The sequence below is a fragment of the Bufo gargarizans genome, chromosome 2, assembly GCF_014858855.1.
Source record: "Bufo gargarizans isolate SCDJY-AF-19 chromosome 2, ASM1485885v1, whole genome shotgun sequence".
Classification (NCBI taxonomy): domain Eukaryota; kingdom Metazoa; phylum Chordata; class Amphibia; order Anura; family Bufonidae; genus Bufo; species Bufo gargarizans.
Window position 1 is genome coordinate 112,889,891 of NC_058081.1, and position 24,284 is coordinate 112,914,174.

The 24,284-nt window shown below is 46.5% G+C and overlaps 1 protein-coding gene across 1 annotated transcript in view; it reads right to left on the reverse strand.

Annotated features, from left to right (window-relative positions):
- Positions 1-365: 365 nt before the first annotated feature.
- LRRC28 (leucine rich repeat containing 28) overlaps positions 366-24,284 on the reverse strand; it is a 68,970-nt gene continuing 45,051 nt past the window's right edge. Inside the window, exons 4-10 of the mRNA XM_044279432.1 lie at positions 22,047-22,084; positions 14,828-14,965; positions 12,571-12,777; positions 7,768-7,870; positions 5,566-5,741; positions 1,579-1,738; positions 366-611 (exon numbers count right to left, since the gene is read on the reverse strand). Coding sequence (XP_044135367.1) covers positions 539-611; positions 1,579-1,738; positions 5,566-5,741; positions 7,768-7,870; positions 12,571-12,777; positions 14,828-14,965; positions 22,047-22,084 — 895 coding nt within the window. The 3' untranslated portion in view covers positions 366-538. The remainder of the gene's footprint in view (positions 612-1,578; positions 1,739-5,565; positions 5,742-7,767; positions 7,871-12,570; positions 12,778-14,827; positions 14,966-22,046; positions 22,085-24,284) is intronic.

The following is a 24,284-nucleotide window of genomic DNA, read 5'->3' on the forward strand; positions in this document are numbered from 1 at the left end:
CTGGACATACACTGCTGACTGGTGTCTCTGATACTGGACATACACTGCTGACTGGTGTCTCTGATACACAAGGAAACATGCCTGAAGAAGGCCACTGCAAACCACAGAACAGATGTTACTATGAATACTTCCATCAAAGCCATTCTACCTGCAGACTTTACATATTGTTGACAAACGGCAATCACGTTTTTAATTTTACATGACATGAATCCTTGCCTGAGCCTTCATCTTTTTATTATTTAAGGTGTCAGTTTTGAGTAATGGTTTAGGCTGGTGTGGGCCTGTTTGTTAAAGCACATCTTTTATAAGTGTTTTAGATGGCAGATCCACCTGCCTGTGGCATGTACGATTCATCCAAATACACACAAGGAGAAGAGAGCCTTTATTGAAGAATCTGCAGGAAAGCACATGAACATCGGCAGTCCCCTGTGCTCAAACTGATTTGCACATGTAAGACATATCACTGCTGGTTGTCGTTTCGTAGTTGAAGATGAAAGGGCAACGTTGGACAGTCCAATATTGCCGGCAAAAATAAATATCAACTCAGTAGATCGAATGTCTGGAGACAGTGGATGGAGCAGCAGTATGCCACAAAAGTGACAGCTGTTTTCCTGCAAGAAAAAAAACGAAACAATATATGTGTCGGGGGTCAATGCAGAATCCCACTCTGATATTTCACCCAAGTGCTATTATTCATAGACCTACTTTCTCCTTTTCTCAGAAAACATTATACAGCTACAAGCACCATCATATGATTTATTAAAATAAGTTCTTATAACTATACTACACTTTTGTGTGTTTCAGATAGGGGTTGTCCGACCCAAGAGGTGACGCCTACAGTGGTTGGAAGGTGTACCCCATTAAAAACCACAAACAAAAAACTTTCATCTGTCTACAGAGTCACTGCCCTGTTTCCAGCCAGACTGGAAGTAGCTTGGTCCTGTGAGCGCTGCGGCTCATCACTGGCCTCCATGGTCACATATGCCATGTCTAGCATGCCACTAGCACCAGCATGTGCCGTTCCAGCACTTGTGATGGCTGAGGCCAGTGACTGGCTGTCGCTCTGGGAGGTCACTGGAAGTGGCTGGGAATGGGACAGCAGCACTGGGACTGCGGGAAGGCACACCTTCTGACCAATGGCGTTGTTGGCTCCTAGGCAGGACAACCCCTTTAAATTCTTCACATGTTAAAGAACCCCTTTAACCTGGAGGTTCAATCTGAAAATGCTCTTAATAAAAATAAATAAATAAATACACTTTAGAGTCTTATCAGGTCCTGGCAGTGTAGACAGGACCACCCAATGGACCATCTGAGGTGTATCAGGGTGTCCTGACTCTCCCCTGACGGCAGATGTTGGGCATGTTGGATTTCAACATTCTTCTCACAGGAGATATGTTAAGCTACACTTTGAGTCCATGCAGTCATATTTTATTCTGACTGTACTGATTCTAATACAACCAAAAACCATTAGATAAAGAACTGCTTCTAATAATGCTGCGCAAAATCTACACGAAAATCTTATGGACTGCCCCTGCGCCATCATGGTCTAACTGACAGCATTACTAATGTATGGATTACCCTCGATGTATTTCAGCCATAGGGGTTTCCCTCAGAGGAAAGAGCTTTGGGTATACGATCGTAAACATGGACTGGCTGCAGCGATGGCAGTGCCCAAGAGGACACTGCAGTAGCTCCAAGATTCTTCTGGGCAATGAGATGTGGGAAAGGCAGCTTACATCTAATGAAAGAGAATCACAATGGTCAGTTTATATTACTCTTAAAAGGAACACTCCCGGACTGCTTGCATTCCCCACTTAACAATTCAGGAGCATCCTTTCTTAGAACTATGTTGTGCCAATACTCTTATTCCTGCTAGATCTTTATGAACAAATGTACAACTGGATGTCAACAGTTAGGGATGTGTTCCTACACCGATACTGTCAGAACCAACTGGACAACGTCAGGCTGTGCAGTGACCCCCCCAATTGGTAACACTGTTGGCAATTTATTCAAAAATTTCTAGTAGGAAAAGCAACATCATTCTAAGAAAAGATGTTCCAGAATTTTTATTTCATGGTAAATGCAAGTAACTACCTATGACCTGATCCTACAAAAAAAATAAGAATTTGCTAACCTAAAAGAAGTCTGGACGTCATGTCATTGCACAGCTCCGGGAACATGGTCAATGGTTTAATGTGACAGACAGTCTGTGTGTCAGAAGAGGAACGGTCAGCTCTCCTGACATTTTAAAGTAAATACTTGTATTCCCCACAAAACATCTATTGTGGGTCATCTTTTTTCTAGAAAGCCTATGTTCTTTTTATAAAATTACTCAGTTATTGCTCTTAAAAGTTATGTATTTGACAACTGGGCATCAGCATTCACCTTGTCAAATGGCTATGTCCATACACTGTCTGGCACTGGCAGTTCTGACTGAACAATGTCAAATGTCAAACAGTGACAATAATAATGGATAGAAGGCATACTGGTGACACTTTTGTGGCAACCTAATACATGCCTAAAAATGTGCCAAATAAACACAGAGGACACATGTACAGTGATATGTAACTGGGAAGACACGTTACGTAACTCCTGTGTGGGGTTTTTGTGTGAGCAGCCTTTTGTATTGCTGACATTGTGCATTAGATTATTGATGAGCGAATCTGGTTCATCCTGCTGTGGACGAACCCGATTTGTTCATCTGCATCAATCATATTCATCATTATCCCCATCTGCCTGTGTGCATTAAAATGTATTGTGTCAGATGAGGCTATTTCAAGATGGCTGCCGTTAATGCGAGACTTTACTAGTCTCGTGCATGCGCCGTTACAATAAGTAGTGATGCATACATTTATCAATGAATCCAAACCCTTATCTGTGGCGCGCGCCGCAATCATGACCGAATCGGGGTTTGGCTTTGTTATGGAATACATTTATGCATGTGCCACTACTTCCAGTAATGGCGCATGCACGAGACTAATGAAGTCTCTTTAACGGCAGCCTTCTTGCAAGAGCCTCATTGGAGGAAATACATTTTAATGCATATACGGAGATTGGGATAATAATGAATACGAGTACAGCAGGAGGAACCAGATTTACTCATCACTAGATTAAAGATATAACTTTTGTCTTTAAAGGGAACCTGTCACCTCCAAAAACTGTCTGAAGCCGCCAGGCAGCGTGTTTGACGATTGTTTTGTTTCTGAAGGCAGATGCGGCAAAAGCTCGGAAAGCGTTCCTTTATCCCCTGCCGGCGCGCTTCTCTAGACATGCTTGAAGTCAAGAGGGCAGCGGCCTCCTTGCTTCAAGTCACGGTAACCATGCCCCCTTCCCTGTGACTGACAGCCGGCAGTTCGACTGGCTTTGCCGAACTCTGCATAAGCGCTGTCAGTCACAGGGAAGGGGGCGCGGTTACCGTGACTTGAAGCAAGGAGGCCGCTGCCCTCTTGACTTCAAGCATGTCTAGAGAAGCGCGCCGGCAGGGGATAAAGGAACGTTTTCAAAGCTTTTGCCGCATCTGCCTTCGGGAACAAAACAATCTTCAGAAACACACTGAAGCCGCCAGCAGTTCCATGAAAGTAGCCAGCAGACGGTTTTTGGAGGCGACAGGTTTCCTTTAAAGTGTACGCCTATGTGACCTGTCTGCTCTTCTACTTTCTGGAGATGTCCTTTGTATTCCAAGAAAATGTCTCCTATTGCCAGATACACAGTTTAATGCCTGCTCAAAATGCATTCAGATTAGCGGTCAAGGAGGTGGAGATGATGAGCAGACAAGTTAACCTGTCTGTACCCAAATCCAGCCCCTCTGTCTCGATTGACATCTCTGAAGACAGGGGACCTCAAGCAGCCTTGCTAAACTCCCTCGTGATCTCCGTTGTAGTCTACTTCCATCGCATGCACTTTGATGTACTTACATGGAGGCTAGGAAAATGTCACAAGAGTATTTCGGCAAGACTTCTGATGGCGATCACGGCGACATCAAGCAAGACAGAGGAAGCAGAACATGGATGTGGACAGCTTGACTCTCATCTCCACCTCCTTGACTGCAAACAGCTAATTTGTATAGGATTCAAAATAGGCATTAAACTTATGTGACAAAACAAAATATCTGCTTGGGATACAAAGAACACCTCCAGAGAGTAGAGGAGCAGAACTGTCAGGTATCCTCTCACTAGGACAATCATATTTTAAAGGGGTTTTCCGTGATTTTTTATTTATTGATTATCTATCCTCTGATCGGTGGGAGTCTGACACCCGGGACCCCCGCCAATCACCTGTTTTAGAAGGCACCGGCACACAAAGAAGCACTGTGACCTTCTCTCTGCTCACCAAGCACAGCGCCATACATTTGATAGTGGCTGTGCTTGGTAATGCAGGTCAGCCCCATTTACTGCAATGGGGTTGAGCTGCTCCTAGGCCATGTGACTGATGAATGTGACATCACATGGCCTAGGCCAGGGGTAGGCAACCTCCGGCTTCCCAGCTGTTGTGAAACTACAACTCCCAGTATGCATACTTGCTCTGCTCTTCTAAGAACCCTCATAGAAATGAATGGAGCATGCTGGGAATTGTAGTTTCACAACAGCTGGGAGCCGGAGGTTGCCTACCCCTGACCTAGGCAAAGCTTCGAGAGGACCTCGGCTCTACAGCGAAGACTGTTGTATTCTCAAACAGATGATCGGCGAGGATCTGGGTGTCAGACCTCCAATCAGATACTCACCCAGAGGATAAGTCATCAGTTAAAAAAAAATCCCTTTAAGTAACAAGAGTAACATGATGCCCTAATGGAGTTATACTAATTGGTACAACTGCACACATGAAGGTGTCAAATGGATGTGTTGGTGGACTGACAAGAAGCACTTTTTATCCATTTTAGTGTCCCATGATCAGTGCTGATCTGGACGATGTGGTACCACACCTCTCAGTAGTAGTGATCCCACTCAGCACTGGCAAACATTTATGTCATAACACTGTTTCTTTGGAGTCAAAGAAAGGCAAGTTCTTCTTTTTAAACTTCACATCTGGGACCTTTTAGGTCTAATAAGTGGACACGCTTACAACTGCTCTTCTACTCTATTAGGGAATCCATAACCTTATTTATACAGAACTGTAGTAATACGTTTTCATTAAAAGGGTTCTCTGGCCTTTTAATATTGATGCCCTATCCTCAGGATAGGTCATCGGCAGCGGTCCGACACAGAGGACCCCCGCCAATCAGCTGTATGAAGGGAAGGCGCACAGTGTGCATAAGACTTCTCCCTTATAGCTTACTGCCTACATGTCAGTTTTATTCTGCATGTTTGCCATGCTCCGGCCCACCCCCATTATAGTCAATGGGGCCGCAGCAGACTTCCAGCAGCACGCGTGCACTAGCGGCAGCACGGATCCGGCAGGCTGTTCACCCGCTGGAACAGCCTGCTGGAGAAGGCTGCCCCTAATGTGAAATTAACCTTAATTTAAATTTGTCTAAACGAGTTGTAGGCAGCCATTTTGTAGGCTGTAATGATATCTAAGAAATGGTTTCCCTGCTTTGCTAGTAACAATATGCAAAAAGGTCAGCGTCACCTGGTAAAAACGAGCAGAGCGCAGAATGGAGAGAGCGCAGCGACAGTTCTTGCAGAGACAACACTGAGTCAGTGGACAGACCAATGGACTTCACCTCGGCCGGAAGGAGGACACTCAGGGGCCCAGAGGTGAAAGAAAGCAGCTTTGTTTCAGCTATGGGAGAAGACGAGCCGCAGCTGTGAGGATGGAAGGAAGGAAACTGTTAACATCACAAGGTGTATTTCTTTCCTGGAATTCTCTGACAAAGACAGCTACGCGTCTAGAACAGCTAACCCTAGAAAAAACAAAATTAAACTAAACTCTTAGCAGGCAGCCATTTTCAATCACTTAAGAGTGGAAAATAGTGATCACAGCCTGGCCTGCCTCCAGACGGACTTGGTGAGGAGCGTTAAACAAGACAAGATACATCACATAATTATTCTACACTCCCGACTCTGCTTTATCTAGTGTACTTTTTATTCCTTCCAAGTATATTTGAGTTATGTGCCCCTAGGGGACGTCAGGTGTGGGCAACATTTGATCCAGATTTATCTTATGAAGACCTTTGAACTCTGTTGAAAGCAAACAAAATGAAGCTATTTTATATGACCGGAGAGTAGAAAGAAGGATGCCAGGAAGATAGCTGTGCCCTCCAGATTAGACCTACCTCAAACAATGACTATAGCAATCTGCATTAAAATGCATAATAAAATCACCTATAAATAAAAGTCCTAGATTAAAATGTGTTTCTTCTTTATATCTGTTTCTATGGAAGCTGAGTGAGAATCAATCCAGGCACCCTGAAGCTCCTGGGGGCAAATGCTACTTTTGTGCTATTTCTTAGGAGGCATTATGGTCTTAGAGTCCCTTCAGGAATCAGGGCCTGGTTGCGACTGCTAACCTCTGCCCCTACCGAGCCCTGCAAGCACCATTAGAGATTCCACAGGGATTGTCACCCAGCTTTACCAGACTCCTGAACGGCGATGGGCTACTTTCACACTAGGACTGGAGCCATCGACTATTTTTAATTGAGTATCTAACAATTAATCGAGTACTCTAATAACAAAAAACTTAATTTTTACAAAAAACTAATTTCATTTATAAAAAGTCATCAGGCTCCCCCCCTTCCCCCAGTGCCATCAGCTGCCCACCCATGCCATCAGGTTTCCCCATGCCATTAGCTTGCCCCCCCAGTGCCACAAGCTTGCACCCCCCCCCCAGTGCCACCAGCTTGGTCCCCAGTGCCACCATCTCCCACTCCTAGCCATGTCCCTATCGCCAGTGAAATAAAATACTTACATCTCCTGTAGGGGCGCCGCTCCACAGCGCCTCCATCTTCTTCCTGACGTCACACAGTGTCGGGTCATAGTGCCCACTTACGTGCGCTATGACCAGCGCGGTACGGGCCGGCGGGTGACCATATAGCGGTGAGTAATAGCAAGCGCTTCACTCCCTCTGTGGTCACATGACGCAAACTAATCCTCTATGCAAAAAATTTGCATCAAGGATTTTTTTGGTCTCGAATTACTCAATTAAATTGAGTAATCGTTTCAGCCCCATTTCACACTAGCGTTAATATTTTCTGGTATTGAGATAGTCATAAAAAAAACGCTTATGTTTTGTCCCCATTCATTGTCAATGGAGACAAAACGTAACTGAACAGAACGGAGTGCACCAAAATACCAGAGAGAAAACTGCAGCATGCTGTGGCTTGCTTTTTGTCATGGGATGCGGAGCAAGACGGATCAGTCATGACCCACAAGGCAAGTAAATGGGGACGGATCCGTCCCCCATTGACTTTCAATGGAGTTCATGACGGATCCGTCTTGGCCATGTTAAAGATAATACAATCGGATCCGTTTTTGCCGCTCCCTGCCCTGTGAAAATAGCCTAAGCTAAGTTAATAAAGTGACACAGCCCCCTCATATGGCTGCAAAAGGAGTAGTCATTGCCGTTCAGAGCACTAAGAAAAGTAGTTAAATATCCCTTCAAAAACCGTAATGGCAGCTATGGCATGCATGTAACCTCTTTCCCTGTATCATATATTTAAAGGGGTTCTCCAGGCTTCTAAAATGGATGACCTATCCTCAGGATATGAGAGATCTAGCCGAGCACAGCACCCCTATAGATTTACCATTTATCACCTATCTAGTGTGATAACTTCAGGCTATGATAACCCTTTAAATCAGCAAGATTATGCTTTAGAAATAGGGATGGACTTACCCACTGCAGCCAATCACCTTGTTGTAGAGATAGGAGGGAAGACCCTTCAGCTGAATGTTGTTGTCCACAAAAACATACTGAAGCTCCCGAGATCTTCCCAAGTCTGTCAAATATGGAAAAAAAAAAAAATATAAAAAAATAAATCTATTCACTCACAAATGAAATTGCAATAAAACAAATTACGCCACACTTTTTTTTTTTTTCTTGCAAACTCCAACGCATGAAAAATGGAAGACCAAATCTTATCTAAAGGGGTACTTCAGGATTTTAATATTGATGGCCTATCCGCAGGATCTGACTACTTTGTTGATAAGCTACACAGCTCCATCCACGGTGTAGTGATTCAGCGTTGCAGGATTCTCTACTTTAATGGAGTCAATGGAGATCCGGCGGTGATCTGGCAGATTTCCAGCATGTTTCTGCTGGACAAAGAAAACTGTTGCATGCAATGGTTTTCTGTCCAGCCGACATTAGCGCCGGATCTCCTAAATGGAGAAGTGAACGCAGCCTTACTGGTGTAAAATGTTTGCGCCTTTGTGCATTTTTACATTACTCACTCCAGTTTTGACATATGGTTGGAGAGTGTCATGTAGACAAATGTGTACAAGGCACTTACTAATGTATTTTGATTGTCCATATTGCCTCCTTTGCTGGCTGGATTCATTTTTGCTATCACATACACTGCTTGTATTCAAGGGTTACGGCCACCCTGAAATCCAGCAGCGCTTCAAGCACTTTTTCCTATAGTACGCACGGCCACCACTGCTGGATTACAAGGGTGGTCGTAACCTCTGGATATAAGCAGTGTATAATGTGATAGAAAAATGAATCCTGCCAGCAAAGGAGGCAATATGGACAGTCACAATACATTAGTAAGTGCCTGGTAGTAACTTTCTCTACAGGATAAATGCCATTTGCTGAAGTGAGACGACCCCTTTAAGGATAAGACAGATGTATGAAACATGAGACATCTGATAAATGTGACAAAGTACACCAACTCAGACTCAAGCAAAACTGACTTCAAATATTCCCCTCATGATTAATTCCCTCCAAACTGTTCTCCTTTAATATAGTGGGGCATTAATAGAGGTTGTGACCTGCCCTAATAATTAAAGGTTGAAGACAGGTGAATTTTTAACATTCCTGGTTTACATGTCTGCCTGTTGCTGTTCCACGAGTTTACCGAATCTTAGCCAAGCAGAAACATTACTGTCACTCTACTGCATACCTTGCCCTGCAGGACATGGGCTCGGGGCATCTCCCACCTTCAGGCTGGAGGGCAAAGGGTTCCTCCGCAGGCTGCCTGAAGGCACAGTACAGACCCTGTCACCTGGTGTCCTGTCAGGGATGACATAACGCAGCGTTAACCAGCCCATCCTGTACGGAGAAGCCTCGCTTGCTCTCGCAGTATGCTGTCACTCGGCTGGCCCCTTGGCCGCGGCCCAACACATTACTTTTTATCACCGCAGCTCAGATGTTGGCAGCTGCAGCACTATTGTCTGGACAGTAATGCTTGCGATTTACATTGAGCTATGGACCGGACGAGTGGTGATAGCCAAACTCACACAAAGTCCAAATATGGGAACTTCTGCTAACTGTGCAGAAGGGACCAAAGCAAACGATGTTTGTACAGAGGCAGCACCTTGCCAAGAGCACACTGATGTGGTAGAATAGACATCTCAGGGAGGAGAAGGTAGCGATAAATGACTCACTCATTAAAGCTGCAAGCTGAATTAACCCCATCAAGACCCACTTACAATTAGGGGGCCACATTATATCGCAATATTCTTTTTTTTTTATCAGAATATAATCCATTTTTAATTACCATACTATTTCTTCCTTTGGTTCTAGTCTCGCAGATGAGGATTTCAGCAGATTATGCATAATCCTAGAAACCTTCGCATAAGGCATTTTGCACGCGAGTCCACAGTACAGACCTACAGTATGGTATGGAGATATTCTCACTCAAAAGCAATGCTACCTCCATAATACGGCATCTAAGGGAACATGCCACACATTTTTGTTGTCAGATTAATACAGGGTCCAAAAAAAAAAAAATTATTGCTCTGTTACATGGAGAGACTGAACGGTATAAGGCTACTTTCACACTCGTGTTTGGTGCGGATCCGTCTTGTATCTGTACAGATAGATCCGCACCAATAATGCAAACGCTTGTATCCGTTCATAACGGATCAGTTTGCATTATTCATAAAAAATAAATAAAAAAAAAGTCCAAGTCAAAACTGACTTACATTGAAAGTCAATGGGGGATGGATCAGTTTTTAATTGCACCATATTGTGTCAGTGAAAAACAGATCCGTCCCCATTGACTTACATTGCAAGTCAGGATGGATCTGTTTGGCTCCGTATCATCAGACGGTCACCAAAACGCTGCAAGCTACATTTTAGTGACCGTCTAAAAAAATGCAACGGAGACCAAAAGCAGCCAAATTGATGCATTCTGAACGGATCCTTATCCATTCAGAATGCATTGGGGCTGAACTGAATGTTTTGGCCCGCTTGTGAGAGCCTTGAAATGGATCTCACAAGCGGACCCAGAAACGCCAGTGTGAAAGTAGCCCTACCCCATAGATTCAGAAGTACGGAGCCATAACCTGGAAGAACAACCATGTACTGTACCATGGATAACAATCCAGACAGCACAGGACAAGGGGCTTTACTAGCAACATACAAGATGGCACCTCTTCCACATAAAGGTGGATTTACACGCACAGAGGAGCAGACTTATCAGGAAGGAAGCCCTGAAAACTGGCTGCTCGTCAGTGGAGGTGAAGAGCAGCCTTTACATGCAGCGATCACCTCCACAGTAGGACGACAAGCGATGGCTACTGCGATCACTTGTCCTCATACAGCTGCATTGTTTCTGGGCAGGAGATTGGTGTTTAGACCATAAGACCGCTGCCCAGAAACTATACTTTAGGTGCCTGCAATAAGGACTTTTTCACCAGATGAACGAGCGTTTCACTTGTTCATTGGGTGATCTGTGGCATCTTTAGACCGGCAGATTGTCAGGAACAAGTGTTCACCCTCAATCTGCACATGTAAATCTACCATAATTCTAATAAGACAGAGATGGCCATTACCTTTACATTAGGTTGATCTGGTCTGAATACCAACTACCTCGGCCAGGAGGCGATAGGTGAATGTCCTTGACACTCAGTGTATGAATGGCATAGTTCACGAGTACATAAACACGATCATTAATGGCGGTTTATAGACGTCTAAAGGAAGAGGTGTCACAATGTCGACATTTACAAGCATACAATTGGCAGACGAGTTTAAAAAGGACAGTAGATTGTACAGGCAGAGCTTAGGGTGTCTTACTATTCCCGTTCATACACATTTGCATGATGCAACTGACCAACCAAGGACATTCACATTCCAATTATTTCTACCCAAAACTTCACTTTTTCTCTCCAAGCATACGCAATGGTACGCCTGTAAATTAGTACCGAAAAGCATAAACAGGCTACTCAGTGGACAGATTGGGAGCACTTCACATCCTACTTGGGCTATAAACCCCCAGTGTATATTAGGGAACAGTTTTTATTATGAAGTGAAAAGCGAGAACCAGTATGGCTGGGCTTCAGGTTGTCAACGTTTCAAAGATGTGCAACTCAACACAATAACTTGAGTAACTAATATACACGCCAAGACCCTTTAAAGAGGTACTCCGGTTTTTATGATTACATTTATTTCCTTAGACAATCAGATGTCTAACAATTTTCTAATTTACATCTATTTAAAATTTTTGCTCACAGACCTTTATTATATCCGCGCATTTGCCTCTCCCTAAAGAAGAAAAAAAAAAAAATGAAATATGATAAAGCCCATTTCCTGTAAAATGCATCCGTAGGAGAGCTAGAGAGGCCTAACCATAGTGTCAGTCACGTGAGCCGTCATGTGACCCTCAAAAGTATCACGCGACCTGGTTTTCCGTTAACTGCCCAGATATCTAACCTGTGACTAGTAGTGTACTGAGGAGCAGAACTGTGTGTGCAGTTTTATTTTTATTTTTTTACACTAAAGCTTTATTAACAACATGACATCACTTAGAGACAGGCAGCCATTTAACCAATCCCTACAGACAGGCACAGTGATGTAGTTACTGTAATAACCACAATAAAAAATAAAATCATGATTCCACCACTACTCCAATTTACTTATCACATGAATGTGTCCTGCATGATGACCCAGTACATTAATGCCGTGACTGTATGAAATCTCTGCATTTCTGATCTCATCAATATCTAATAATGTCTGCACAGATAAAACACGTATAAATACTGTAGTTCAGTATAGGGTTTTTGGCTAAATCTCTTTCGGTTTAGTTTATCAGTCACTTCTAGAACTCATCTTGTATGGTGATTTCAGAGAAGACAGGATGCTTAGCAAAAATTCTCATCGACTTAGTATTCTTGTAAGTCTGTCTGTATTTATTAAAATCTAAACACTCCAGAATTCTGGCGTCAAAAAGTCTCAAAAATAAGGCTTTGATGACTTTTTGCGCTCACTTGGGCCAAATTTTGCGACGTCTTGCATTTTTACACCACTGGCTCCAGTTTTGTTCCGTGGGTGTGGTTAGCTATGTTAATGAGTGTCACTCCAGATTTATCATTCAGATTTTTTATTTTTTTTTTAAACATCAGAAAAACAAAATCGAAAACAAAATGTATCAAGTAACATGAGACATCTGATAAATGTGGCATAAAGTACTCCAACGCAGACTCCCCTCATGATAAGTCTCCCCCTATGGCTTTTGTCTTTCTCCGCTGTACTCACCCAAAGGCAGAGATACCAGGCAATTCCCAGCCATGGAGAGATCGTTCAGACTAGCTAATTGGCAGAGGTGGCGTGGAATACTGCACAGGAAGTTCCGATCCACCATCAGGTAACGCAATGACTGGCAAAGGTGCAGCTTTTCTGGTAGACTGGCCAAGTGATTGATGGAAAGGTCTAAAGTCTGCAGTTCTTTCAGGTTTCCAATTTCTACAAACATGAGCACAAGGAGTATATGTCGCATTACACAACTAAGAAGCCTGCAGATGAAGACATCACTGATGTAAAGAGCTTGCAATGGACCTGCTTTCAAATGCCATTTGGGCTGTCTGCCCAATGTATGTCCAGATCTACTACACAGCATCATCAACTGTGTAGTGGAGGGAGCTCATTACTACAGCGCCGATACCAGTGATGAGCTCTGTTCACTACACAGTTGACAGAGCTATGTAGTTCCGGCACCGATGCTACATTAGAACAGCGAATGGTGGTCCATTCTGACGCCATCACTTAGTAAAATCTGGATAACTTATTTTAGGCTCATGCACATGACCATTGTTCTTTTGCGGTCCGCAAAACACGGATACCAGTCACGTGATTTATGTATTTTGCAGAAAGGAACAGCTGGCCTCTAATAGAACAGTCCTATACTTTTTTGGGGGAACGGCCATGCAGACATACTAAAACGGAATGCACATGGAGTAATTTCAGGTTTTTTTTCAAGGACCCACTGAAGTGAATGGTTCCGGGCCTGCAAAAAATACGGAATGGACATTGAAAAAAAAATAAAATAAATAAAAATATGTTCATGTGCATGAGCCCTAAGGGCCATCTGTCAACAGATTTGTACCTATGACACTGGCTGACCTGTTACATGTGCGCTTGGCAGCTGAAGACATCTGTGTTGGTCCCATGTTCATATGTGCCCGCATTGCTGAGAAAAATTAGGTTTTAATATATGCAAATGAAACTCTAGGCGCAACGGGGGCGTTGTCACCACACCGAGAGTCTCTGCCTTCTCTGCAGCTGCTGCGCCCTCTCCGTTTTGATTGACAGGGCCAGGCAGGGAAAATGTCATCATGTCTGGCCCTGTCAATCAAAGTTTAGAGGGTGCGGCAGTTGCAGAGAGAGCTGAGCCTCTAGGAGTAATGGTAACACCCCCATTGCTCCTAGAGGCTCATATTCATATACTTAAACCTCATTTTTCTCATGAATGCGGGCACATATGAACATGGGACCCACACAGATGCCTTCAGCTGCCAAGTGCACATGTAACAGGTCAGCCAGTGTCATAGGTACAAATCTGCTGACAGATGTCCTTTAATTTATTCTGATAGATCACGCAAAACAAAAAGTTTTCATTTAGAATCATGTTATTTACTTGATATTCATGTTATATACTTGTTACGCTGCCCCTTGATGTTCTTTTGATTCCCTCTTTGAATGCCCACTTAGTGTGCCCAGTTCTGGTGGTCACACATTCTGAGTTGCGCAGTCCTACTGTTTGGATCCTCTTGTACATGGGTGCTGGAGTGATTCCTGGGCAGTATAAACCCCGAGCAAAATTCTGGGTAACTTACTGAAACTGAGCCAGCTAAATACACTATTGGACAGCTCTATGGAAGGCTGAGGGGGGAGCTGTTCAATACACAGTGTACACCAGGGTGCCCTCATAATCACAACTCCTGGCTCTCTCTGCCCCCGGGCCCCAAAAAGATTCCAAATCAATGGAGGGTTGGGGGGGGGGGGGGGTCAGGCAGAGCTGAGGGCAAAACACATGGGTCAATTCAATTAGGTATCACTATGGGCATCAGTCACCAATTTATGATGTGCTCAGACAGATTCCCTTTAAATAAATGGATTTAATGAGGCCGAGGTTCATTTCAATACCTTAAAATGTAATCTGTTAATTCCTGGTAAATGGCTTCATTTTACAATATGCTGCTACTGTTCAGTCATTTTACACAAAATGCATCTGTTATGTGGTTACAAACCAAAATGTTCAGAAAATGGCATGTAAATTTTTGTACAAAGACATTACTTTATCACTCTTCTTCCCTCCTGCCACAATGAACAACATATGAGGGTTAAAAGAACTTCCAGGAAGTCAGACTGTACCTGGACAGTTGCAGTATTAATCACACAGCATTTCCTTTCACTAGCTCTTCTCCATTACAAGACAAGGTTCAGGCGGCAAGATCTGAGTGGTCCCAGACACCTGCTGCGGCTGGCACAGATGTTCATGTAGGTCACAACTTACCTGGAGGAAGGTATTGCAGGCGGTTGTTCGTTAGCCGTAAATGACGCAGAGATTTAAGTCGTCCAATGTCAGGGCAAAGGATTTCAAGTGCATTATCACTGAGGTCCAAGGACTGCAGTTTCACCAGGGAACCAATAGCTGCAGCAAACACAGATCAGTCACAACATGTCCTATAGTTATACCTATACGTGCAGTTACACTAGTAATTTACCATAAAAATGGACTGGAAATGGGGGCAACTTTGTTACAGAATAGATACTTAAAGGGGATGTGTCACAAAACATTCTACATTTTTTAAACCAGCATCTGGATCTGAATGCTTTTCTAATTGCATGTAATTGAAAATTTTATCCCAGGACACGGAGGCTCATATTGCTGTCTCTCTCTTTACTGAATTTCCATAGCAGCAAAGAAAAAACTTTAAACATGCAGTAACCATGGCAACAAGCCCCACCCTGTCACTCCCAGTGTCCATATAACCCCTGGTCACACTGGAGCAGTCCTCTTTCTTTGCTGCTCCAGTTAAGTATACACTCCATAGCAGTTGTTATGCCCTGAGGGGTTCCCACTTGGCATCCCTTAGGGCATCATATCATATCGTATTATATATATATATATATATATATATATATTGTTATAGTATATTCTGTGAGACCTACAGTTTAATTTCTGGGTTTTTCGCCCGTATTAGTGCGTTTTCGCTTATTTGTAGGGTATTATTATATCCATTTACCCTTCCGTCGCCGCTCCCCGCCGTTGCGGCGTTCTCTGCTGCGGCTGGGGAGGAGCGGGCACTCCGTTCTGCCTATTTTCAAATGCTGGGGTATTACCCTCTTACCCCTCATCTTCCAGGCCTGCGCTGCTAGTCCGCACTTCAGGGGGAGGCGGCGCCATTTCGCGCGCTTCTTCTCTTCTTCTCCCTCCTCCTCAGTCTCGCGAGATCTCGGGTGCTAGCTGCGGCCGAGGTCTCGCGGGATTTCGTGCGGTGTGCTGTCCGGAGCGGTTCTTCTGCCTCAACGGAGCCTCCTGCAGCGCCGGTCCTGTTATTGTACGGTCTGGCTGTTTTCTGTCCGCCTATTTTCCTTCCTTTTTTCTCCTTCTGCCTTTACAGGGTGACTAACCCTAGTTATGTCGCGCCATTCCCGCTCCCGCTCCCCCAATGTCGGCCCCTCTCAGGACCTGGAGTCCAGGGCCCACGTTTCTCCCTCATCTAGGAGGTCTAGTCTCCCTACCAGGGAACCCCTTATTGTGGATGCCCAGAGCTTGGTCATTCAGCGCTCGATTTCAAGCGCCATTATGTCTGCCATGGGGTCAATGTCCACGGCAATTTCACAATCTGTGACTCAAGCCCTAGCTGTTCAGCCCCCTCATGCCTCCAGAACAACGGAGAATGATGGCAATGTTCCATCCACTGACAACGCGCTAAGGTCGCGTAAAAGAGCCTGTCCGCGCCAGGCAGAACGTGCGCGAGGTTGGAAGTCGGCGCGGTCACAGCCCGAACATGTTTCTGACTCTGATAGAGAGTCTGATGAGGAGGCACAGCGCTACTCCCTGCATGGCTCAGAGGAGGATTTGACCGGGGTCGCGGTTGACCCTGTGGATGTAGATTTGCCGCCACCCCCTACTGCGGCATTCCCGGACGCCCCGTCTGGGTCCGCGGATCCTCTTTTGGATCCGTTGGGGGATCCTATGTTTGATCCCAATGCTTTACACCACCCGCGGTCTTCTGAGTGGCTTCCTGCCACGCACGTGGCCCAATACATTGAATCAATGGCCCGTAAGCCTCTCACAAAGGAGGCACGTACGAAGCTGCGGGCTGAATGCCCTAGACCCCTGATCCCGCATAAGGTTTGCGAGACGCCGGTGGTGGACCCGAAGATGGTCCAGTTTTTGACTAAAACAGGGTTTAATCCCCGCAAAGGCCTGGATTCCGCCCTTAGGGCATGCCAGGATAAAGTGCTGGACATTATGGGGCCACTGGCCAAAATTCTGGATATGGCCGAAGCGGCCAGGGCGGCTGGTAGTCAGGTCGACCCTGAAGAGTTAACTGGATGGGCTCAGAGGGCGGTTTGCCTTACGGGCAACGCTAACACTTCGTTAGCAATAGAACGGCGCAAAGCGCTTCTTATGAAAATTGAGCCGAAACTGGCTAATTTGGCCATTTCTGAGGCGGGCAAGGATGCCCAGGGGCTCCTCTTTGGAGAGCCTTTTATTAAGGAGCTTGGGAAATACGTTGGGGCTTTTACTGCCCTTGATAAGGCGCAAGCGTCCATGCGTAAGGTTTTCCCAAACCGTTTTTCAGCCAGGGCCGGCAGTTTCAGGGGCCGTCTGCCCGGCCGCTCCTCCTCCTATGCCCGTGGTTCGGGCAGAGGCTCCTTTGGCCACAGATCCTCGTTGCAGGACCAGCAACATCAGCCTTCCTTTTTTCCTACCCGGGGAGGCTATAACCGCGGCAGAGGATTCCGTGGACACCCTGGATCCAGGAAACCATACGGTGAGTCAACTGTTCAATGTTCCTCCGATTTCCAATTGTCCGGTGGGGGGAAGACTCCGGTTCTTTTCCCATGCGTGGAGAAAAGTTTCTTCCGACCCGTGGATTCTTTCTACGGTCAGGGGTTTTGTGATCGAGTTAGTGTCAAACCCCGTGGGGCTTGCCCCCCCTTGTGCCCGCATGCCGTCCGGGCCCGCCCGCTCCCTCATAGAGTCGGAGCTCTCGGCTCTTTGGGACAAGGGGGCGATAGAGTTGGCTCCCGGAAACACCTTGGGGGTCTTGAGCAGCATCTTTTTAGTGCAGAAAAAAGGGGGTCAGCTGCGCCCCGTCATCAATCTGAAGGCTCTGAACAGTTTTGTCAGGTACCGCCATTTCAAGATGGAAGGGATTCATCTTTTGAGGGACATGCTCCTTCCAGGAGATTGGATGGCGAAGGTAGATTTGAAAGACGCCTACCTCACGGTGCCGGTGGCACCGGAGTCGAGGGATTTGTTACGCTTTGCCTGGAGAGATCAGGTGTGGCGCTTTACGTGCCTTCCCTTTGGCCTCTCCTCCGCCCCCTGGTGCTTCACCAAGCTATTACGTCCTGTGGTAGCCTGGTTGCGCAGTCGGGGGGTGCGTCTGATAGTTTACCTGGACGACATTTTGTTCATGGCGTCCAGTCCGGCCTCGCTTCTGTCGCACCTTCAGTTGGCCACCTCCCTCATCTCCGGACTGGGGTTCGTCATCAATCAGGAGAAATCTTGTCTGATACCGTCCACCACTATGGAGTTTCTGGGCTTCCAGATCGACTCGGTAGCACAATCCCTCAGTCTACCGCAGTCGAAGGTTCTGAGTATTCGGAAGGAGTTGAGGCACGCTCTGTCGTTACCTCATTTATCCCTGAGACATCTGGCCCGGATAATCGGGCTGCTGGCTTCTTCCATCCAGGCTATCTTTCCGGCGCCCCTCCATTACAGGGCGCTGCAGCGCCTCAAAATTGCTCACCTTCGGGAGGGTGCATCTTATGCCGATACCATCGTGCTGGATACGGAGACCAGGCACGAGTTGAGCTGGTGGATCCACAACCTCTCAATGTGGAACGGCAGAGCCATTTTTGGCCCTCAGCCGGACCTTGTCATCGAGTCGGACGCCAGTCTCCACGGGTGGGGCGCTCATTGCAACGGCGTCTCCACCGGAGGTCCTTGGTCCCGGAGCGAATCCCGGCTCCACATCAATTCCTTGGAACTGCTGGCGGGATCTCTGGCGATCCGCAGCTTTGTCAACAACACGGTCAAGGTTTGTGTCCGACTCCGCATGGACAACGTGTCGGCGGTCCGGTACATCAACTTTATGGGTGGAACGCGCTCGTCAGTGCTCACTCATTTGGCCATGGATTTTTGGGACCAATGTTTCTCCAGGGGGATCATGGTTGTCGCGGAATACCTTCCGGGTCTCCACAATGTGAGAGCAGATTGGAGTTCGCGGTATCTTTCGGATGCCAGCGACTGGAGATTGGATTCAGGGGTTTTCGATGCCGTGTCATCTATATGGGGTCCATTCTCCATCGACCTCTTTGCATCGCGCCTCAACGCTCAGCTGCCCAGATTCTTCAGCTGGCGGCCGGATCCGGAGGCGGAAGCGGTGGACGCTTTCCTCCAGGAGTGGTCGACTCCGGTCCTATACGCGTTCCCTCCTTTTGCTCTAATCCCGAGGGTTCTTCTCCAGATCCGCCGCCAGTCGGCGGAGCTGGTCCTCGTTTTGCCCCTGTGGAAGTCCCAGTCGTGGTTTCCCCACCTTCTGGATCTTCTCATCGCCGAGCCAGTCTTGCTCCCCGCGTTTCCCCACCTGCTCCAGGATCCGGCGGGTCGGTTTCACCCTCTACTCGTCGACGGCACTCTACACCTCCTCGCGTGCCGAGTGTCGGGGGTCCCTGGGAGGTCTCAGGGGTTTCGGAGACGGCTCGCTTCTTGCTGGCAAGCGCTTGGGCACCCGGAACCAGACGAGCTTATCGCTCGGCTTGGGATTCCTGGGCTCGTTGGTGCCTCTCAGGGAATCTGGATCCCACTGAAGCTCCTGTAACGGCTATCTTATCTTTCTTGTCGGCCTTGTTTGATGAGGGCAAGGCATATCGGACTATCAATCTGTATAGGTCTGCCATCTCGTCTAGGCACTTGGGGTTTGACGGTCGTCCGGCGGGCCAGCATCCCCTGGTCTGTAGATTGTTGCGCGGTTCTCGCCTTTCTCGTCCTCCGAGGCCGCGGTTTTCCGCTACTTGGGATGTTTCCATCGTTTTGTCTTTCCTGCAGGATTGGCCCTCTAATGACGTCCTGTCGTTAAGGCAGCTCTCGGCGAAGCTGGTCACCCTCTTGTGCTTGATCTCCTGCAAGAGGGTTTCTGACGTCCGGGCGTTGGACCATGACGCCCGCTCTTTCTCGCCGGTGGGCGTGACGTTCAACATCTCACGGCGTACGAAGACAAACATTCGCTCGGTTTCCTATCCATATTTTCCGGAGTCTCCGCAGCTTTGTCCTGGCACTTGTCTGCAGGAATACGAACGTCGTACCGGTCGGTTGCGTGTTCCTGAGTTCCCTCATCTTTTTATCTCCTTCCGTAGACCTTTTCACCCGGTGACCAGTGTTACCCTTTCGCGTTGGGTCAAATGGGTCCTATCTCTGGCGGGTATTGACACCTCCATATTTACGGCTCATTCGGTTCGCAGTGCCTCGGCCACCTCTATGACGGTTTCTGGTGCCCGTTTAGAGGATGTTATGAGGTTAGCAGATTGGTCTAGGGCTTCTACCTTTCGTGAATTTTACTTTAGGCCACCATCTCATGCTTTCTCGTCTGTGGTGGCCCAGCTTTAAACTTGCAATATGAGCCTCCGTGTCCTGGGATAAAATTTCATGATTTTACTATTTCATGACGTAAAGTCATGATTTTATAAAGGACACGGAGGCGAGTATTGCCCTCCCGTTTTTTCCCCTCCCTGGAATATCATTTGTTTTATCTGTCATAAGGATGTGTTGATTTGGTTCAGTTATATGAATCGCTTGATATGTGTCTTCCTGAGTCGGAATTGTATACTACCATATGTGTTTGCTTGGTTTTTTCCTAGGTTAATGTTCCAGCCAAGATGTCCGGAATTTTCGCGGCTTCGTTGCTCAAGGTTCCTGTCGGGTTGTCCGGAGTGTGCACAGTTTCGTGGGCATGTCGGATCCGAGCCTTCGTTCCAGTTGGTCTGTTCTAGTTCAAGAGACCTGAAGTCTGTTCGTCAGGCGTCCATCAGTTTGCAGTGGGTGGACCATCAAAGAAAGAGGACTGCTCCAGTGTGACCAGGGGTTATATGGACACTGGGAGTGACAGGGTGGGGCTTGTTGCCATGGTTACTGCATGTTTAAAGTTTTTTCTTTGCTGCTATGGAAATTCAGTAAAGAGAGAGACAGCAATACTCGCCTCCGTGTCCTTTATAAAATCATGACTTTACGTCATGAAATAGTAAAATCATGAAATTTTGTATAGCCGCTGAGTTATTCAATAAAATGTATTTGTACAGCGCCACCTGCTGTTTGTTATTTTCCTTATTTTTTTTTTCTGTCTCACTGAGCTGGTCGAATGTGCTTAGTTTAAGGGCTCATTCAGACGACTGTATGAATGAGTCCGCATCCATTCTGTAATTTTGCCGAACGAGTGCGGACCCATTTATTTCAATGGGGCTGCAAAAGATGCAAACAGCATCTGTCCGTGTCCGCCAGTCCGTATCCATAGTTCTGTTCCGCCCCGCAAGAAAGGCAGAGCAAGTCCTATTCTTGTCCGAAATCATGGACAAGAATAGTCATTTCTATCATAGTGCTGGCCATGAGCGGTCCGCAAAAAGCGGAACGCACACGGCCGGTATCCATGTTTTACAGATCCGCAATACACTATGGCCGTCTGAATGAGCCCTAAATCTTCAACTGCCACCAGCCATATGTTCTATTAGAAGAACAGCAGTAGAAAGGACACACCCCTGAGCTGCCAGGGTGAAGATAATCTAGCAGAGCCATTGGAGCAGTGACTCTCTGGATCCATGTGCAGTACAGGGCTGGTTCTAACCTGGTTAGGAAGGGATTGTCATGTACTATATGATGTCTGATTTTAAGGTTTTACATCAATCATGGCATAACCCCTTTAATTGAGGAGGACGTTTCCTGGAGTAGTATGCCCACGGTGTGTTCTTACACAGCACTGCCACCACCATTAGTGTAGAATGGAGATGGGGTGTAATAAAGACTTAACAGCAAACCTTTTACAGTGGTTTTACAGTCATTTTACATAGATGGCTTATCTTCAGGATTGGTCATCAAAATCTTATCTGTGGGGGTGCAACACCCCGCACCTCTGCCGATCAGCTGTCTTGTAGCAGCTCCAGCGATGAAGCCAGTACTGGTACTACAGCTTGGTATAGTGGATGGAGGTGGTTATCACAGCGCTGCACTCACCAGCTCCGTCCACTACAAACATCGTTCAGACGATGGAGCTACAGCGGAACAACTGATCTACAGAAGTATAGGGTGCTGGACCCCAGCCAGTCAGAAACTGATGGCCTATTCTAAGGAATCATGCTCACCGCCGGGATCCGCAATTTGTGGACCGCAAAACACTTACGGCTGTGTGCATGCAGCCTTATCCAGGAGAAGACGACTCATTTATAGGTGATCATAGTTTTAAGTAGGTCATCCAAGCATTAGGCCAAATAGAGACACTTACCTTCTGGGACAAACACAATGTTATTGGAGTGGAGACACCTTAAGAAACAAGAAAAAAAAAAATATACCGAACAGCTGTTATCCTGAAGGACTTTGGCTAGGACACACATCCAGACATGTTAATACACTAGAATCATCAAGGGCAAAGAAGAGATACTGTTCCTGTATACTACTGAGATGCAGGCAAGAGGAATTAAATGCTGTCCCCCTCGCTTAACTCATTTATGCTCATTTCTCACTTTTTGAAATCTAAAGTAACAAAAAGCTCCTCGTCGACTCTGTGGTGATGTCACTAAGGCTACTTTCACACTTGCATTCAGAGCGGATTCGTCTGCATTATATTGTAAAAAAAATTCTAAGTGTGAAAGTAGCCTGAACGGATCCGTCCAGACTTTTACATTGAAAGTCAATGGGGGACGGATCCGTTTGAACATTGAGCCATATTGTCATCTTCAAACACATCCGTCCCCATTGACTTACAAGCAGTGTTCAGGTGTCCGCCGGCTGAGCGGAGCGGGAGGCTGAGCGCTGCCGGACTGATGCATTCTGAGCGGATACGCGTCCACTCAGAATGCATTAGTGCTGGACGGATGCGTTTCAAACGGAGCTCACAAGCGGACACCCGAACGCTAGTGTGAAAGTAGCCTTACCTGTACTACAGTATAAACTGCATACGGTATATCTTGGCCAGAAAAGGTTTACAACCAGCATTCAGGCTTCTGGTGATGGCTCAGTCGGGTCTCTCCTCTGACATCTCTATATCGTCATGTCTATAACATGACCGGTCATTCTCCAGCCAGGCACTGGGCTCTGATGTGGTCAGAAAAGTTTAGTGGTAGATCTTTCTAAAGGTCCCATGCACACGACCATAGGCTGCTCGTATTGCGGCCCGTAGTGTGCACACCGCATCACGGATGTGGACCCATTCACTTTACATCAATGGGTCCGCAATCCTGGAGATACAGTGCAGGACAGAGGCATGGATCAGAAGCCCTACTGAGTGCTTCTGTGGGGTTTCTGTCCGTGCCTCCGCACCGCAAAAAAGTAGTGAATGCACTACTTTTTTGCTGTGTGGACAGTCTGATGTGGATCGCAGACCCCATTCAAGTGAATGGGTCCGTGCCCGCAGATGGGAGCCACACTGTTGGTGCCCATGTGTTGTGGACTGTGGCACAGGCAAAGCCGGGACAAGGTTGTGTCTATGAGGCCTAAGGTGTATACTGGTCAGTGGATTCAGTCACAGCCACAGAAAACAAATACATCATAGAAGACTGATGGTGGAAAAACACATGATCCAACTAGTCTGCCTTACTAATTCCCTTCAAGTGGTACTCTGGTAATAAAAATACATTATTTATCCACTGGATAGGTGGCAACTGCTAAATAAGAGGAGGTCTGACTGCTGGGACACCCATTGATCACTAGAATGGTAGTCCAGTTTGAATGAAGCGGCAGTATAGGATGGGCCGTACCTTATAAGAATCTATGGAACTGATGAAGATAGCCAAGCACTGCACTCGGCCCTGTCCATCAGTCGTGCAGACTTTGAACGGGGCAGCAGCCGTCCTGCTTGACCGCTGCTCCATTTAAATGGGGGATGATGCATGTGCATACGCATACATCTCTGTATGAATTTCCCCCAGCAGAGGCTGCAGGAAACCAAATGCTTACGAGTTCAATCCATGGTCGGTGAAGGGAAGCAGGGAATTTGAGCTTGGTATTACACAATCCAGATCTGACAGCATTATTAATGGAAGCACTCTGCTGCGGGGACTGTGGGTGGAATTTACATGCAAGCTTGTTGTGCCTCAAGTCTTCCTGAAAATTAATTTTAAAGAAAATTAGGGAAGCACAGTTTATGATCTAGCAGGTGTCGGACAAGCCCTTGGAAACAAATATTTCCAATCGATATGTATAATCTACACTACAGGGGACCATCGCTCATGCTGTATTCACAGAGCCAAATCATTCTGCACAGAGCTCGTCGACTATAGATGGCGACTGTCTATAATAAACCAGGAATGGTCCTGGTTTAGTCAGAAGGGTTTAAACTTCAGATCAGCCATTATGTGGACGGAGCTAGAAAGTGACATGGCACAGCCAGATAACGTAGAGAGCGAATTCACAGCAGCATTTGCACTCATGCCAGAGGCATGTCATGGTTACTTTTCTGCTCTGCTTAATGCTGGAGAGGGTGTTCAGACCCTGTCCTCTTATGTCTGTCTGCGTTCAGAGACTG